At 36.4% G+C, this 19,191-nt stretch overlaps 2 protein-coding genes and 1 pseudogene across 3 annotated transcripts; 1 reads left to right on the top strand and 2 right to left on the bottom strand.

Annotated features, from left to right (window-relative positions):
* Nucleotides 1–563: 563 nt before the first annotated feature.
* LOC116138420 lies at nt 564–2,127 on the top strand (annotated as a pseudogene).
* A 1,736-nt stretch (nt 2,128–3,863) lies between these two features.
* Nucleotides 3,864–5,754, bottom strand: LOC116138113 (CLIP-associated protein-like). 2 transcript variants are annotated; one of them, XM_031423857.1, is made up of 6 exons: nt 5,485–5,754; nt 5,300–5,385; nt 5,137–5,226; nt 4,796–4,895; nt 4,432–4,712; nt 3,864–4,281 (listed from the first exon to the last, which is right to left on the bottom strand). In XM_031423857.1, exons 2-6 carry the CDS (start codon nt 5,383–5,385, stop codon nt 4,275–4,277), a joined length of 564 nt encoding a protein of 187 aa, XP_031279717.1. In that variant the 5' UTR covers nt 5,485–5,754; the 3' UTR covers nt 3,864–4,274. The 2 variants fall into 2 exon arrangements, 1 of the variants encoding a protein (XP_031279717.1); XR_004129265.1 differs by having other exon boundaries at nt 5,109–5,226; nt 5,300–5,752.
* A 7,979-nt stretch (nt 5,755–13,733) lies between these two features.
* Nucleotides 13,734–17,327, bottom strand: LOC116138140 (protein transport protein SEC23-like). Its single transcript, XM_031423888.1, has 5 exons — nt 16,851–17,327; nt 14,880–16,700; nt 14,559–14,675; nt 14,389–14,460; nt 13,734–14,257 (listed from the first exon to the last, which is right to left on the bottom strand). Exons 1-5 carry the CDS (start codon nt 17,325–17,327, stop codon nt 14,120–14,122), a joined length of 2,625 nt encoding a protein of 874 aa, XP_031279748.1. The 3' UTR covers nt 13,734–14,119.
* Nucleotides 17,328–19,191: the final 1,864 nt, after the last annotated feature.

Below are 19,191 nucleotides of genomic sequence, written 5' to 3'. Positions count from 1 at the left end.
GAACCAACTTTTGGAACCTAGGTTGCAATGAAATATTTATGAATAATGGGAGGTTTCCATTATTTTACATATAAAAAAAAAATTAAAATAGAAAAAGTTAAATTTTTAGAATAACCTAATTAAATAAATATACAATTATATTTATTATATATAAATTATATCATATTAAAAACTTTAATAAATTATAATATATTAATATTAAAGTTTTGATTAATTAAGTGTATAATTGGAATTAGGATCCAATTAAAAGTGTTTTAATGTTATTAAAAGAATTATTTTTGAATAAAATAGTATTTTTGATTGAATAATAATATATTTAGTTATTTATTTCAATTATCAAATTCTAAGCATGTCTATAGTAAATTAACAATTAATTAATTATATATGATAAATTGATAAACATTAATAAATTTAATTACTAATTAAATATCATACTTATAAAAAAAAAAAAAAATATTGGAGTTTGAAGAATATTTTTTAAGCCAGCTAAAAGATTTGATGCTTAATAGTAATACTCCACTTAAGTTGATTCAAGAATATTTTTGTCTTGGTAAGAACATTAGCCAACTGATTTTTTTAGGGAACGTATGGTATACATATCAAGTTTTTCTTTTGTTGAACAGGATTGTGAGCTATGTTGACGGTTTGAGTTCATTCATAAGTGTATTAAGGCATATGATCACTTCACAAATTCTTAAAGCCATATGTTTACATTTTGACGGCATTCCCATTGATACTCGTCTCCATGGAGAAAACTGGCACCATTAGTTGTATTAAAGAAAATACATAGATTAGCTTGATGTTATTAGATTGGTATTATTATTTGCATATTGTTGACCAATTAACATGAATCTTCCTATTAAATCTATATTTCTCTTATCCACGGGAAACATGAACATTTTAAAAGAGCCGAGAAAAACAATTGTGAAACAATCAAGTGTTAAAAGGTGTTTTGGAAGATGGTAGTTGGGAATGGGGAGTGATATGGCCCTCCAAAATGAACATTGATTCCCAATTCTCAGTTGATCTTAGCTCATATGAGGCCGCTTGTACACTTGATCTGGGCTTGCAATCCTTTGATAGTATTATAAGTAATGTTACATGTTCAAAGAAATCTTACAAAGATTTATGTACAAAGTGATGTAGCAAAAAATAAATAGAAGAGTGAACACAAAAAGTCAAACTCATCATATTTACTCTTCAATTCATTTCTTGCCACATCACTTTGTACATAAATCTTTTTAAGATTTCTTTGTACATCTAGCATTATTGTAATATTATTCCTGAAAGTACCAGCCGTGTTATCAGCTCACTTTCTACCGGTGTTAAGGTTTGCTCCTTGTCTTTTGACTCACTCAAAGAAGTCACCGGATCTCTTCTTGATATGAACCAAGAAGTGGCCAAAGTAATTCTAGAATGCAAGAAAGATATATGGAATAATCAAGAATTGTTTGATTTGGTTGAAGAGTACTTTGAGAGTAGCATCCAGATCTTAGATTTTTGCACTGTTTTTGAGAATTGCCTTAAGCGTGCTTGAAACAGCAAATTAATTATTAAGCTTGCCGTTAAGCAGTTTGAGGAAGAAATGGGATTACAGGATGGGGTTAATGAGAAAAGGTATGTCAAGACGTTGGAGGAACTAAAGAAGTTTAAGGAAACTGGGAATCCATCCACAAAGGAGTTCTTTACATTGTTTCAGTTGGTGTATAAGCAGCAGTTGTCTATGTTACAAAAATTTCAGAGAAGAAAGCTTGATAACAAACTGAAATCCATGAAAACATGGAGGATGGTATCGAATGTCTTGTTTGTTTCTGTATTTGGGTTAAGTCCTTGTGAAGGTGAGATGGTTTTGCTGACAATTGTCATATGTAAACATTTGCAGGTAGTGGCGGATTTGGAGGTTTCCGCAGCCAACAAGGATCAGCTTTTGGTGGGGTTGCTGGAGGAACTGGAAATAGATTTGGCTGTGTTTTTTGAGCAATAGAAAGTGTATTTAGTTAGAAAGGGTTGGCAGGATCCATGGAATATTTAGAGTAGGGATTGAAAGTGTATTTAGTTTGAGGCAAAGTTGGCCTGTTTTGGTAGGTTGTTATTTTGGGAATTACTAGAACTGCTGGAACTATCATTTTCCAGATTTCTTGATTGTATTTGTTTCCTGTTAATCAATGAAATTTCCTCAGCTTTTCTCTTAATTGATTGTTTGGTAAGTGAGGATCTTGGTTCACAGATTTTTAGGCTGCTGTTTTATCGGTTGTCAAGGCCAATTTGTTGACAATTGGATATCTTTTTGTTTGAAGTTTTAAATAGATGATAGTAAGGATGATTTTGATAACAGTTGGCCTTGATTGCTTAAGTGATGTGAGCTATCGCTTAAGCGATCAAGACCAATTTGTGTAGGCTTGCTTAAGTGAGAGTTGACATCGCTTAAGCGATTACGATTATTTTGACACAAATTGGCCTTAGTCACTTAAGCAACGCTGGCTATCGCTTAAGCGATCGTGTACTTGAGGATGAGTTTAGACACAAATTAGCCTTAGTCGTTTAAGCGACGTTGGCTATCGCTTAAGTGATCAAGACATAAATACTGGATTGTTTAAACAAGAGTTGTATCGTTTAAGTGATCGTGTACTTGAGGATGAGTTTAGACACAAATTAGTCTTGGTCGATTAAGCAATGTGGGCTATCGCATAAGCAGTCTAGACTTATATATATTGGTTCGCTTAAGCGAGAGTTGTGTCGCTTAAGTGATCGGGTACTTGAGGACGAGTTTAAACACAAATTAGCCTTGGTTCGCTTAAACGATGTGAGCTATCGTTTAAGCGATCAAGGCTTATATATACTGGATCGCTTAGGCGAGAGCTGCGTTGCTTAAGCGATCGTGTATTTGAGAATGAGTTTAGACACAAATTAGCCTTGGTCGCTTAAGCGATGTAGGCTATCGCTTAAGCGATTAAGGCTTATATATACTGGATTGCTTAAGTGAGAGCTGCATCGCTTAAGCGATTTTATTTTTTATTTTTTAATTTATATGGATTATTTGACAAACCCATATTAAGTAACGTTAATGTTAACTTGGGACGTTCACAACATCACAAGATTCCAGAGAAAAGAAGCAAATTAGCCTTAATTGCTTAAGTGACATCGGTTATTAACACATATTAAAGCCAATTAAGAAGGATTATTTGACAACCTAATTCCATCAACACATAAGCCGTGATTGCTTATGAGATAGTCTATGTTGCTACCAATTTTCTTTATACTTGACTATTCCTTCTCAAATTCAAGATCGCTTAAGCGATGTCAGTTCTCTCTTAAGCAGTCTTGTACAGATAAGCCTTGATCACTTAAGCGATAGCCCACATTGCTTAAGCGATAAGGTTAATTTTTGTCTAAATAATCCTCAAATACACGATCATTTAAGCGATATAGCTTTCTCTTAAGCAATCCAACATATATAAGCCTTGATAGCTTAAGCAATAGCCCACATTGTTTAAGCGATTAAGGCTAATTTGTGTCTAAATAATCCTCAAGTACACGATCGCTTAAGCGATGTCAGCTCTTGCTTAAGCAATCCAATATAGATAAGCCTTAATTACTTAAGCAATAGCCCATATTGCTTAAGCGACCAAAGCTAATTTGATAATCTCATATAAAATACTCATCAAAACCATTAAAATTGTTTTCTAATTCACTAGTAAGTGTTGAACAAATTAAGGGGAAAACTGATAAAAGAATAGCCTAAAAATCTGTCAACCAAAATCCTCACTCACCAAACAATCAATTAAGAGAAAAAGTGCGAAAATTATATTGATTATCAGGAAGCAAATTCAATAAAGAAATATGGAAAATGATAGTTCCAGCAGTTCCCAAAATAACAACGGATCAAAACATGCATTTTGTCTCAACTAAATACACTTTCAGTCCCTACTCTAAAGATTCTATGGATCGTGCCAACCCTTTCTAACTAAATACACTTTCTGCTAAAAAAACACAGCTAAATCTATTCCATGCTTTTGTATCTCCATTAGCTTCAGATGCCTTCTTTTCTTTCTACCTTCGTTGCTTCAAAGTTGGTTCTGATTACTGATAAATTATTTACACTTTTAACTCATTAATCATTCAAGCAATCAGTCACCACTGCATCATGGAATGACTTTACATTACTAAATGCTGGTTTCATCTACTAAGTAAAACATAAATCGGTAAAACCTCTCTCCCAGGGGAAACTAGTGCCCCAAAACCTAAACTGGGTACATTTGCTTGTTTCTTCTGTTTCAACACCTACATAACAAAATGAATGTGAATGTAATGAAATTTGAAAACACATAATATTCATGATTTAACACATGCAAATAGTAGAGATACTACAGCAACGTCAGTTCATGATGAATAAGGATGCCTTTGCAATGAATCAGAGAGAAAGAGGGGTACCTTATGAGCTGAAAACATAACACATGAAGATTCCCCATAAGGCGTTGTTTCCTCAATAACATCAGGAACTTGGTGCTGCAACTCAGCTGACCTATTAGAGAAATGGGGAGGTGAAGATGTGGGCAAAGATGAACCTGAAGAGAATGCCACAAGCTGTAGAGTTGCAGGAGATGTCCAAAAAGGCACAGCAGCAGGCCTAACTGGTGAAGTAAAGACAGGAGGGCCAGGAGAGAAGGAGGAGCATGTCGCCTATGCATCCCACCATGATCTTCATTAATTATCTGTCAAAACCGCAATCCCTTTAACTATGGCCTTACCAATGTAATATGTAAAAACATTCTTTGGAAAAGAACAAACTATATACCCTTTGCATGACCGTATCAAAGGATGAAAATAAGCGACGGGATCGCTCTGGGCAAGTCTTTGCAAAAAAGTGTGTAGCACATTGTTGCAATTGATTGTACCTGTTAAGATTCAAGAATAAAATTGATAACAAAGTAACTAACGAGGCTTCAACCGATATTACTGGCAATGTAGAGAAAAAGGAAAAAGAACATGATATGAAGTATTTTAGTCAATTATATAGACAGTATAAGAAAGCACGCAGAGACCAGATGCAGGTCTCCAAACATTTTGGGAAAAAAAAAGAAGGAAAATGAAATTTCCAACCAAAACACCTCACTCATTGCATCAGCAACACAACACCTAATAAAATCTTCGTATAGATCAGCAGATCGCTTTATTTCTGGAGCATCAGGCCAATGTTCTAATATCAACAGGGCATATTCACAACACCTGCAATCCAAAAAAAGATGATTTGAACAATAGCATAAAATTGCATCATCAATTCAAAGAAGAGTAGTCATACCTTGCACGGAGCACTGCATTACGATCATTCTTTGCACAATCAGCTATGCGAGGAAGTACATGAGCAACTTTGCAATTATGTAACATCTGGAAGAGAGAGAGAGTTTCAAAACATTTCAAATAGGAAAAATCAAAAGACTTGTATAAAAGGGACAAACTGTTTGAGTATTAAAGAAAAAAATTTACTGTCTTTATGCAATTATCTGCAGACTCTACAATTACAAGTACAGTAATCACAACCAACTTGAAAAGAAAACACAATTAAACTGAAAAAGAAGGGTGGAGGAAGAAGAAGATGTAGAGGAGAAGGAGAAGCTTCGGTTTTGCTAAGAACAAACAGCAACATGGGGCGCTGTTCCGATGGTAATGGCAGGAGGGAGGGGAGCAATTTCTTTGATTTGGGTTTGTGTTAAAATGCATCAATTTTAGGTTTTTTTGGGACCAAATTAATTTTTGAAATATTACTCAATCCCTTCATTAATCCAAATTAAGTAATGATTATTGTTTAATTGTTATTAATTTGTCTTAATAAAAAATAAAACTATTTAATAAAGACTGAAAAACTTATGACCTTCTGTTTAAATTCAAGGCCATTATACCTTTTAATCATTTACCCCAGAGTTTGAAATGATTATAATTGTTATAACTTGTTCATTAGTATGTCTCCAGCGTAGAACCTTTCTCTCTATATATATATATATATTAATTATTTTTAATTAAATTTTCTTAAAATATATTAAATAATTTTTAAATTTAGAATTTTAATAATTTTGAATATTTATTTGAATCACTTTTAAATTCCAAAAGACAAAATAAATCATTTTCAAATTTCAAAAACATTATCAATAACAATATTGGAATGTAAAATTACTTTTTGATCCCAAAGTGACAGATATTCTCAAATCTCAAACATAATTAATTTGGGGGAAGTTATTAAAAAGACATTTGAAGTTTACATTTAATTAAAAGGCTATCAAGTTTTNAGCATTTCTAAGATAATGGATTGTCAGAATTATTTCAAAATAGTCTTTGGGGGGTGTTTGATTCAGGAATGTTAGATTTCTGGGAATGTTGGATTATTAGAAAGGTAGATTACTTTGGAAGTTTATTGGGAATTTTTAGGAAAATGTGTTTGGTTAGTTGGTGGATATGTTATATTAATATGTTTGGTTATGAGGAATAAATTGGTGGGTATGTTATTTAAATTACTAAATTGTTCCCTTTTCAAATATTAATATAATATTATTTTTATTATTAATTTTTGAATAATTTCTTTTAACCTCCAATATTTCAGATTTAGTTAAAACACCCCCCGCTTATATAAAACTTTAATTTATTACAAAATCACCTCCACCTCCTGCCGCCATCGCAAACCACCGCCAGAAGTCTCCGAAAGTCCCCGTGAGAAGCTCACCGTGACCAAGCAGCTCCGATATGGCCCTGGATATATTGATGGTCGAAATCGGTCATATCAAGCCAGATCTGGCCGGAAATGGCCAGATCTGGCCCAGAATAGATCTGGTCGTGAATGGCCAGGGATCTAGCCGTTAACGGCCAGATCTGGCCTTTTTCGACCATAAATATGGCCGGAAAAGGCCATATCGAAGCCTCCCGGAGCCTCCCACCGAATCTCGTTCCTTTTAGGGACTCCGACGACTTTTCAGCGGCAATCCGTGGTGGTTGGCCGCTGTTGGCAGTGGTCGCTGGGTGGCATTGGTGGTGGTGGCTGAGTAACAATGGTGGTCTGTAAATTATTTTAAATATAAAAACATTATTGTCCAAAATTTTAGTTAAATATGGGTAAAATTGAAACAGGATATTAATGTAAATTTATTTTAAAATGAGGGCATTATTGTCCAAAACTTTTATTAATAAGGGATAAAATTGTAACAAAAAAAGATAACTCTGGTAATCTTAAAATACCTAAGAAAATGGAGATAATCAGATTACCTCCAATATTACCAATAGTAACTACTATGGTATTTGAAGATTACCGAAATCTTATATTACTTGACAACCAAACGTGGTAATCAAGTAATATAAGATGACATTACCCCAATAATCTCACATTACTGCCAACCAAACGCCCCCTTAAAGAATTTGATATCTAAACAGATGAATACGTACTTTGATATTTTGCTGAATATTTTAAATAAATAATTCGTGAATATTTCTCAAACTTTTTTATTTGGGTCATTCAATGGAGCTTGTAGGGCCTTTAATAGATCTTAAAAATTAGTTAAAATGCACGTAAGTTAGTCAGAATACTCCAATTTTCAAAAAAAAAAAAATAATAATAATAAATAAAGCACTTTTTAACTTACTAATTGCTAGGGAAGAAGTAATTTTAGAAGGTTAACAAAATGAGGAAATTAGATTTCACTTATGTTACTACTATTACAAACTTGTTTTGTGTGTTGCTCGGAGGAACAAAACAATTCACGATGTTGTCTTCTTGGTGTACTCAGCGTCCAAATTGGTTAATTGGATGTCATAGCCTTGATATTACAATACTGAGTGAGGTAACATTACCTCATAAGATAGAGAAACCCATTTTCGTATCGACTAATTTTCATTAATGTTACTCAACGCTAAACAAACTTAGGCTCCAAAAATTTAGACTCATATAACTTTGCATAAGGTATAGGGAATTGGGTTATAAACAACCACTGAAAGCAATCAATGACATCCTGCTCAAAATTTCCAATTTAAAAATACGGGGGAACGACTTACACCTACTCAGAGTTTGCTTTAAGGACAAATTAATACCCAAAAGGTTTTGAAATGACAAATGTCCACTTTCCGTCCAAATCAGTTAGTAAATCTGTTAACTAAAATGGTATTATCGATATTCTATTATTTTTGTGGGGGTAATTTTGACTTTTTGTGTTTTAAGGTTTGTGAATAAAAAAAAGTTAAAAAAACTGCATTAATAAAAATATTAAAAAAATTTGCCCAAATCTCTTATCCTTCGTCTTCTTCTCCCCTTTCTCTCTCTTATCTTTCTCTGATTATCTCCCTTCTCTTTCTTCCCTTCATTCTCCCTCTTTTCCTCCAGTCACTAAGCAAGAACCCGACACCGGAATATGGGTAGATTGAAAGCCTCTCTCCTCTCTCTCTTCCCGTCTTCATCTTCTTCACCTCTCTCATAAAAGGGCAAAAAAATGGGGTCATTTGCAAAGCTGTCGCACTTCCCCACCCATTTTCTGGAAGCCCCGTCACCGAAAACCTTTCCTCTCCCCGCCAATCGTCTTTTCGGTGTGCCCTCTCCAAAACCCCCATTTTCACCGTCGTCGTTTGCTCACATTTCAGCTCCCATTGAATTCCTAGGGTTTTTGTTGTTTATTGAATTGGGATTGATTGATGTTTTTCGGAGTTTTTAATAGATGGTCGGAGATTAATTGGGAGTGTTTTTTTTGTGTTTTTGTTTGATTTTTGGGGATTTCTGATCAATTTTGGCATTGATGATTGATTTTCCAAGTTTTGGCATAGCACTTGTTTGAGGTTTTGCCCCAAACCTTCTACGCCTTGCGTGTTTTGGTTCTTTTGAGTGTTTGAGAGTGATTCTTTAGGATTTTTTGCGTTGAATCTTTTGGTGATTTGAGTGAGGTTTTTTTGGGGCTTTGGTCGTTTTTGCTGTTGGTTGTCCTGTGGTTTTGGCGAGAGATGAAGAAGATGAAGACAAGATTTTAATTAAAATTAATTATAAAAATAAAATAATTAAAATTAAGAAGAATTATTTTTATAAAATTTATATTAAAGAGAGAAATTGGGCAGAATGATATATTTTTTTGTTGGATATAAAATTACCATATTATCCTTTTTTTAACTAACTTTACTAACAGAGTTGGACGGAAGGTAGGTAATTGACGTTTTCAAACTGTTTGGGTACCACATTGTCTTTATAGCAAACTATGGGTGGGTGCATGTCGTTCGGCCTAAAATACAGGAACAATTATTAAACATTGAGTAAACAACATATTCCCACCCAAGGTTTAGCTAAAACCTAAGTTAATACTCCCTGTTTCATTTATTCCAAACACCCACCCTTAAATTAACATAGTTAGTGACTATTGGGTCCTGATGAATGTTATTATTAAACTGCCCTTCACCCCATTCCAAACCACCATTGCACCACTATAGCCAGCCAAACCGCCACCAGAACCCATTCCAAACCAACCCATCCCAAACCACCACCATAGCCATCCAAACTACCCCATTCCAAATCCCACAGCCGGCCAAACCACCACCACCACATCGCATTCCAAACCACCCCATCCCAAAACCACCACAGCGTCCAAACCACCACCACAATCGGCCAAATCATCCCATTCCAAACCCAATAGCAACCACAAAAAATAACACCATTTCAACAAGAAAAACAAAATACAAAAGAAAAAGCAAAAGCAAAAAACAAAATAGAAACCCTAGGGAGAGGGGGTTTAAATCGGTGTTGAAAGGTGAGAAATCGAGGATGGAAATCATGGGGTTATTGGAGAGGGCTCTTTGATGAGTTAAATGGTGGGTTTGATGAAGATTTTTGGTGATGGGGCTGCCGGAAAGAAGTCGGCAGAATGCGACACTTGAGGTGAAGGGTGACGGCGAAAAGGGGAGTCAAGGTGGTTGAGGGTGTGGTGGGTTGGGATGGTGAGGCGCCGGGGAGGAGGAGGTGTGGAGGGAAAAAGAAGAAGATGGGAGGAGGAGGCGTGCTGGGGAAGACATGGGAAGGGGAGAGGGGTAAAATGAAAAAAAAAAAAAAAGAGAAAGACCAATTTGCCCCTTCACTGTTAAAATAAAGGAAATGGTGTTAATTTAAGGGTGGGTATGTGGAATAAATGAAACCAATGGTATTACATTAGGATTTCGCTCAACCTTGGGTGGGAACATGTTGTTTAGTCTTAAACATTATATGGAGTTTGAAGGTGCAACGAGAGCCACGGGGAGCTTAACATTTAATGAAGGTGGTACTATATTTCCAAGAACAATACCCATTTACCATACAATATAATGCCAATTCTTGCCGTTGGTGGAATTGATTCAACAAATGCATGCAAAGAGCTCTGTAGATGCTGGAGGTGATGTTCTCTAAGCATTCATCTATTACAAGAATAATGGGTGCAGACATTCTGGAATCAGAAACAGGAACAAACTGGGCCTATTGTCCCAGTTTGAACATAATCAACCATAGGCGATGACAGTTCGGAAAATTACGAAGTTCTTCCTGCTAGAAGCCCAATTCACCTTCACTTCCATTCAGATTATGGCAAACTACACACTGCCACTGGCCCGATCCAAGTATTATTTGCAATAGATGTTTGCATATGCTCCGCAATTATGGCAGCGATGAGGATCACGTTGTATTATTGAGGACCTGGAGAAACCTTCTCCCAGGAGAAACTAGTGCCCCAAAACCTAAACTGGGTACATTTGCTTGTCTTTCTGTTTCAACACCTACATAAACAAAATGAATGTGAATGTAATGAAATATGAAAACACGTAACATTCATGATTTAACACATGCAAATGGTAGAGATACTACAGCAACGTCAGTTCATGATGAATAAGGGTGCCTTTGCAATGAATCAGAGGAAAGAGGGTACCTTACGAGCTGAAAACAGAACACATGAAGATTCCCATAAGGTGATGTCTCCTCAATAACATCTGGAACTTGTGTGCTGCAACTCAGCTGACCCATTAGAGAAATGGGGAGGTGAAGATGTGGGCAAAGATGAACCTGAAGAGAAAGCGACAGGCTGCGGAGTTGCAGGAGATGTCGGAAAGGACAGCAGCGGGCCTAACTGGTGAAGTAAAGACAGGAGGGCCAGGAGGAGTGCTTAAATGAGGAATTGGGCTTCCACTGTTGACCCCATTTGCAGGTGACAACATATTTGGGGTTCTAATTGAAGGGGAAGCGATTGGGTCATGTTGTAATTTTGGTGGAGGAAATCTGGGGGTGCAGATGAAATTGGAGGACGAGGGATAGGGGTTTTTCTCTGTTTGAGGTGATGTGTATCTGGGTTTGGCGATGTGGCAGTAAAAGAGTATCCAACGGAAGGTTGAGTTGGATTGCCATTAAAATTCAAATCTTTCTTTATTAAGTAACAACAATCTCAAAACTGAGAATCGAGTACCAGAATTAAAGAATGATTTAAATCTAAAAGGGAAATTCGGTACGAATTTAATTTAGATATGATGATAAACACAAATTCCTGAAGAACAGAATTGCAGAGAGAGTAAGATATCTTATGTCTTTGATTAACAACCTTAACAAATCTAAACCCCAGAGACAACAAATAAAAAGAGGCTTTTGATTGAAACAAAGTTCAAGAAGTGCCCGGATAATCAAGACATAAAGAGCACCAAAAAATCAGCTTCCAAGATCAAATAGTCCAGTTGACGACATTTAAAGTCTACTATTCCCCATCTCCACACAATTGTGGCGTTGGTAAAAACTCCTTCTCTAACAATTAAATCTAAGAAAAAGAAAGAAAAAGAATAGCCCTTAGAGGAAATAAGGATCTGTGATTAGAATGAAATAATAAAAATTTGGGTAGAATTGAAAGATCACATACCTGAAAGAGACGGAAACGGATGATGAGAAACAGGGGAATTTTCAGACCCAAAATGAGTGTCATGCGACTCTTTTAACGAGTTTTCTCTCGACTCTTAACTCTGTAATTTTGGCGATCTATGGACCGTAAGTTGCACATGCGGTAACCATCAGTTTTGCGGTTTCGTCTTTTTTTCACTCAGTTGGACCTGCTTTGCTGGCACGCTCTCCACTTTTGATTGGCAATTTATGATGTTGCCAACACAATATTTCTGACGTGGACAGCTGATCAATCACACTGCCAGTGCCAAAGTTTTTTTTCCTTCTTCTTCTAACTATTCATAGATTTTTCATTTTTCCATTTCAGGAATAGAGGATTTTAACTCCATCAATAATAATAATAGCATTTCTAAGATAATGGATTGTCAGAATTATTTCAAAATAGTCTTTGGGGGGTGTTGATTCAGGAATGTTAGATTTCTGGGAATGTTGGATTTTAGAAAGGTAGATTACTTTGGAAGTTTATTGGGAATTTTTAGGAAAATGTGTTGGTTAGTTGGTGGATATGTATATTAATATGTTTGGTTATGAGGAAAATTGGGGGTTGTTATTTAAATTACTAAATTGTTCCCTTTTCAAATATTAATATAATTATTTTTATTATTTTTTGAATATTTCTTTTAACCTCCAATATTTCAGATTAGTTAAAAACACCCCCCCCGTTATATAAAACTTTAATTTATTACAAAATCACCTCCACCTCCTGCCGCCATCGCAAACCACCGCCAGAAGTCTCCGAAGTCCCCGTGAGAAGCTCACCGTGACCAAGCAGCTCCGATATGGCCCTGGATATATTGATGGTCGAAATCGGTCATATCAAGCAGATCTGGCCGGAAATGGCCAGATCTGGCCCAGAATAGACTGGTCGTGAATGGCCAGGGATCTAGACCGTTAACGGCCAGATCTGGCCTTTTTCGACCTAATATGGCCGGAAAAGGCCATATCGAAGCCTCCCGGAGCCTCCCACCGAATCTCGTTCCTTTTAGGGACTCCGACGACTTTTCAGCGGCAATCCGTGGTGGTTGGCCGCTGTTGGCAGTGGTCGCTGGTGGCATTGTGGTGGTGGCTGAGTAACAATGGTGGTCTGTAATTATTTTAAATATAAAAACATTATTGTCCAAAATTTTAGTTAAATATGGGTAAAATGAAACAGGATATAATGTAAATTTATTTAAAATGAGGGCATTATTGTCCAAAACTTTTATTAATAGGGATAAAATTGAACAAAAAAAGATAACCTCGTAATCTTAAAATACCTAAGAAATGGAGTAATCAGATTACCTCCAATATTACCAATAGTAACTACTATGGTATTTGAAGATTACCGAAATCTTATATTACTGACAACCAAACGTGGTAATCAAGTAATATAAGTGACATTACCCCAATAATCTCAATTACTCGCAACCAAACGCCCCCTTAAGAATTTGATATCTAAACGATGAATACGTACTTTAATTTTGCTGAATATTTAAATAAATAATTCGTGAATATTCTCAAACTTTTTTATTTGGGTCATTCAATGGAGCTTGTAGGGCCTTTAATAGATCTTAAAATTAGTTAAAATGCACGTAAGTTAGTCAGAATACTCCAATTTTCAAAAAAAAAAAATAATAATAATAAATAAAGCACTTTTTAACTTACTAATTGCTAGGGAAGAAGTAATTTAGAAGGTAACAAAATGAGGAATTAGATCACTTATGTTACTACTATTACAAACTTGTTTTGTGTGTTGCTCGGAGGAACAAAACAATTCACGATGTTGTTCTTCTTGTGTACTCAGCGTCCAATTGGTTAATGGGAATGTCCCTAGCTTGCTATATAAAATTGAACTAGAGCCACTTCTGCTATTTTACAATTACACCCTCGATTGCATTTGCACCAATCTGACTAGATAAGGAGAAGAAAACAATTCACTGACGCTGGGCTTGGAAGATCTTATTGCTGTGCTAAAGCACTTCAACTAAGAAACAATATGTGATGAACCAATTTCAAACTTTTTGAGTTATGGTCAGTATATAAATGTTCTTTAAAAAAATCGAAGAGAAAGAAAAAGGTGAGATGATATCCATAGACGTCATCAAAATTACATTCTCTTTACCAGGGGACAAAAAAAAGGAAAGAACAGGAGACAACAGATTTGCATCGTCATTGTAATGCAGCTCCCACAATTCCTTCTTGCAGGAACATCAGCCACTAAAATTTACACCCTTAGCTTGGTTCTGGTGGCACCAGTCTCAAACTTCGCATCCACTCACAGAAGCTAGGATCATCAAAAAAAAGAAAACTGCTTTTCAGCTTTGTCCGCTGTTCCGTCGTTAAAGATCGAAGCTGTGGAAACCTTGCCTCCTACAATGAAGTAATGTGTTTTGTGTTGAGCAAACAGCTAATGTAGCCAGCAAGTAACAACTGAAATTAAAATCAGAGTACAAAACAAGATGTCCCTATTATCAATACTTTTAAGTTTTTCCCCTACTCACCTGCTCATACGGAGGATCCTTGTGTGCTGGAATCAGCCGAGATACAAAATACCGAGCCTGGGAACTCCCTTCCTGCTCAAAATCCAGACCATTAATCTCTCTAATAACCTTTGATGACAACCAAATGATGGAGGAAAATTCATAGTAATAGGACTGTGAAGGAAAAAAACCTTGAATGCAAGGATTCGAGGAGCTGGAAACCTAGATTCAGTTAGTTCTTCAGCCAATGTTCTGCAAGCTGCTAAAGCGGCTGCACTTCTTCCCTCATCAGCAGCAAGTTCTGCACCCTGAATCACCAATAAATGGGTCGATGTTCATTAGAAAGTGAAAGTAGTAAAGAGAAAAGCAAGGAAAAAGATAAAGAGAAACTTTTCCAACCAGGGAGACGCACAACCAGGAAACACAGGAAATTGAGGATTTTGATAAACAAATAGCAGATATAAAGAAAAAATGATTCTAAGAAAGCAAGAAAATTGAGTTAAGCGACATACCAACCAAATAAAGACATCTGTGCCATGGTCAAGAACTACTGCTTTGTCAGATTGCATAGCTAGGTCATGAGCCGGAAGCTCCTCAAAAGTGCCTCCTTCCCGGTGCATTAAACAGCGAGGTGCGACCATACGAAGTGACAGCTCAAAAGATGCATTCAGAAACAAACTTCGTAATACAGACCTCTCATCTTCATGTCCAATAATGCTTCCTAAAAGTGGGCCCCTTCTTAGATGAAATAAGATCTCTGATAGAGCAGAAAGTTCTTTTGGGAACCGATAAAGCTTTGACTTTGGTACTTGGGATCCAAATTTTAGAGCTACGTCTTTAACTCTTTCATCAATTGTCGTTCGCATATCAATTGCATCAGAGTGATTTTTGGCTCGCAAGAGGGTCCTCTTGGCAATGAGGACCGCAACCACTTCATCTTGAACACTCTCAAGATATGCTGAAACATTATCCACAGTGGGTAATCTGACAGTAACAACTCTTGAAATATCAGCTTGATAAACATTTGAATATTGAATAGCAAACTGGAAAAATACATGATCACTCTTGATGTCTCCTTTATTTTCCATGGATACAGCAAAGCTTTGCGTTTCTTCAACACTTAGCATTTGAATAGAAAGAGCAGTATCATTTTTAAAGGTTTCATGAGTGTCTAAATGTGCCTCTTCACCAGGACCCACAACTTGAGTTACGAGAATATCATCAGAACAACGAATCTCCAGCAAACCATGAGAACCTGCAGCCCTTGTGGATGCCCTTTGCAAGTTCACACCAAAGGCTTCTCCAAAGTCATCATGAAGAACCAACACACCCCCTGAAGCTTTTGCAAGAGGCTGCAACACAGGAACTCTAACAGGGCAAGTTCCAGCACATAGAATGTCAATCACTGTATTGTGTCGATGAGCCTCACGACCCAGAAGCTCCATCCATTTCAATGCTGTCTTTTCCATATGAGGATAATTTGGGTGAGTAAAAGAATGAGGAACTGATCCAGGGCCATATGTATTAGGTCCACCAGCACACACAATAATTCTGCTGTTACCTCCTGCCCTTTTAACTACCCCCCGAGACATTTCTGCTGTTGGCCCCTGAATAATAGAAAGGGCAACCTCAACTGCTGTACCCAGGCAACGATCTCTTGAAGCTTCTGGGATGTTTAACTTGTATGGCCTTAGTGATGAGAATATGTCATGTGCTACCTGTTTTGAAGCATGCATTGGTGATAGATAAACACCAGCTCCATAAAGCAATGCTTTCAACGACTCCTGAGTTGGTGATTTGTCACCAGGAAGCACATCAGCAGATGCTATTGAATCCTCTGAATAATCATAAACTGATACTGTCCTACCATACAATATAATGCCAATTCTTGCCGTTGGTGGAATTGATTCAACAAATGCGTGCAAAGAGCTCTGTAGATGCTGGAGGTGAGGTTCGTCTAAGCATTCATCTATTACAAGAATAATGGGTGCAGACATTCTGGAATCAGAAACAGGAACATAACTGGGCCTATTGTTCCCAGTTTGAACATAATCAACCATAGGCGATGACAATTCCGGAAAATTACGAAGTTCTTCCTTGCTAGAAGCCACATATTCACCTTCACTTCCATTCAGATTATGGCAAACTACACACTGCCACTGGCCAGATCCAAGTATTATCTTGCAATAGATGTTTGCATATGCTCCGCAATTATGGCAGCGATGAGGATCACGTTGTATTATTTGAGGACCTGGAGAAACCTCTCTCCCAGGAGAAACTAGTGCCCCAAAACCTAAACTGGGTACATTTGCTTGTTTCTTCTGTTTCAACACCTACATAACAAAATGAATGTGAATGTAATGAAATATGAAAACACGTAACATTCATGATTTAACACATGCAAATGGTAGAGATACTACAGCAACGTCAGTTCATGATGAATAAGGGTGCCTTTGCAATGAATCAGAGAGAAAGAGGGGTACCTTACGAGCTGAAATCAGAACACATGAAGATTTCCCATAAGGTGATGTCTCCTCAATAACATCTGGAACTTGGTGCTGCAACTCAGCTGACCCATTAGAGAAATGGGGAGGTGAAGATGTGGGCAAAGATGAACCTGAAGAGAAAGCGACAGGCTGCGGAGTTGCAGGAGATGTCCGGAAAGGCACAGCAGCGGGCCTAACTGGTGAAGTAAAGACAGGAGGGCCAGGAGGAGTGCTTAAATGAGGAATTGGGCTTCCACTGTTGACCCCATTTGCAGGTGACAACATATTTGGGGTTCTAATTGAAGGGGAAGCGATTGGGTCATGTTGTAATTTTGGTGGAGGAAATCTGGGGGGTGCAGATGAAATTGGAGGACGAGGGATAGGGGTTTTCTCTGTTTGAGGTGATGGTGTATCTGGGTTTGGCGATGTGGCAGTAAAAGAGTATCCAACGGAAGGTTGAGTTGGATTGGCCATTAAAATTCAAATCTTTCTTTATTAAGTAATAACAATTCTCAAGAACTGAGAATCGAGTACCAGAATTAAAGAATGAGTTTAAATCTAAAAGGGAAATTTCGGTACGAATTTAATTTAGTTATGATGATAAACAACAAATTCCTGAAGAACAAGAATTGCAGAGAGAGTAAGATATCTTACGTCTTTGATTAACCAAACCCTTAACAAACTCTAAACGCCAGAGACAACAAAATAAAAGGAATGGCTTTTGATTGAAACAAAGTTCAAGAAGTGCCCGGAATAATCAAGAACTCCATAAAGAGCACCAAAAAATCAGCTTCTAAGATCAAATTTAGTCCCAGTTGACGACATTTAAAGTCTCACCTATCTCTCCATCTCCACACAATTGTGGCGTTGGTAAAAACTCCTTCTCTAACAATTAAATCTAAGAAAAAGAAAAGGAAAAAGAATAGCACTTAGGAATGAATAAAGGATCTGTGATTAGAATGAATAAATAATAAAAATTTGGGTAGAATTGAAAGATCACATACCTGAAAGAGACGGAAACGGATGATTGAGAAACAGGGGAATTTTCAGACCCAAAATGAGTGTCATGCGACTCTTTTAACGAGGTTTCTCTCTTGACTCTTAACTCTGTAATTTTGGACCTTTGGTGTCTATGGACCGTAAGTTGCACATGCGGTAACACCTCAAGTTTTGCGGTTCGTCTTTTGTTTCACTCAGTTGGACCTGCTTTGCTGGCACGCTCTCCACTTTTGATTGGCAATTTATGATGTTGCCAACACAATATTTCTGACGTGGACAGCTGAATCAATCACACTGCCAGTGCCAAAGTTTTTTTTTTTCCTTCTTCTTCTAACTATTCATAGATTTTTCATTTTTCCATTTCAGGAATAAGAGGATTTTAACTCCATCAATAATAAATAATAGCATTTCTAAGATAATGGATTGTCAGAATTATTTCAAAATAGTCTTAAAGAATTTGATATCTAAACAGATAAATACCTAATTTGATATTTTGCTGAATATTTTAAATAAATAATTCATGAATATTTCTCAAACTTTTTTATTTGGGTCATTCAATGGAGTTTGTAGAGTTTTTAATGGGTTTCGAAAATTAATTGAAATACACGTAAATTAGTCGAAACGTTCTAATTATAAAAAAAAAACTAATAATAATAAATAAAGCACTTTTAACTTACTAATTACTGGGGAAGAAGTAATTTTAGAAGGTTAACAAAATGAGGAAATTAGATTTCACTTATGTTACTACTATTACAAACTTTTTTGTGTGCAGCTCGGAGGAGCAAAACAATTCACGATGTTGTCTTCTTGGTGTACTCAGTGTCCAAATTGGTTAATTGGATGTCATAGCCTTGATATTACAATACTGAGTGAGGTAACATTACCTCATAAGATAGAGAAACCCATTTTCGTAGCGACTAATTTTCATAAATGTTACTCAACGCTGAACAAACTTAAGCTCCAAAAATTTGGACTCATATAACTTTGCATAAGGTATAGGGAATTGGGTTATAAACAACTACTGAAAGCGATCAATGACATCCTGCTCAAAATTTCCAACTTAAAAATACAGGAACAATTATTAAACATTATATGGAGTTTGAAGGTGCAACGAGAGCCACGGGGAGCTTAACGTTTTATTAATGGTGGTATTATATTTCCAAGAACAATACCCATTGCTAGTGCTATCTTCAACTCACATGAGATGCAGGTAATGCTTTTCGCAGCCTGATGATACAGAAAAAAACTAGTAATTAACCATATCTGCATGCAAGTTACAGAAGAACAGAGTTTTTTTCATTCACTTTAAAATTCAAACATAAATATCATAGTTTTTAGT

The sequence above is a fragment of the Pistacia vera genome, unplaced genomic scaffold (assembly GCF_008641045.1).
Source record: "Pistacia vera cultivar Batoury unplaced genomic scaffold, PisVer_v2 Contig11, whole genome shotgun sequence".
Classification (NCBI taxonomy): Eukaryota; Viridiplantae; Streptophyta; class Magnoliopsida; order Sapindales; family Anacardiaceae; genus Pistacia; species Pistacia vera.
This window is presented reverse-complemented; position numbering and strand designations above follow the sequence as displayed.

Bases quoted from the DNA above. Each gene is read 5' to 3' on its own strand.
- LOC116138140 (XM_031423888.1), bottom strand. From the start codon at position 17,327: ATGGCCAATCCAACTCAACCTTCCGTTGGATACTCTTTTACTGCCACA. The intron at 16,701-16,850 runs GTACCCCTCTTT...TTTGTTATGTAG, and splicing joins TTCTGATTTCAGCTCGTAAG to GTGTTGAAACAGAAGAAACA. The intron at 14,258-14,388 runs GTGAGTAGGGGA...ACTTCATTGTAG, and splicing joins AGGATCCTCCGTATGAGCAG to GAGGCAAGGTTTCCACAGCT.
- LOC116138113 (XM_031423857.1), bottom strand. From the start codon at position 5,385: ATGTTACATAATTGCAAAGTTGCTCATGTACTTCCTCGCATAGCTGAT. The intron at 5,227-5,299 runs GTATGACTACTC...TTTGGATTGCAG, and splicing joins AATGCAGTGCTCCGTGCAAG to GTGTTGTGAATATGCCCTGT. The intron at 4,896-5,136 runs GTGTTGTGTTGC...GAATCTTAACAG, and splicing joins CTATACGAAGATTTTATTAG to GTACAATCAATTGCAACAAT.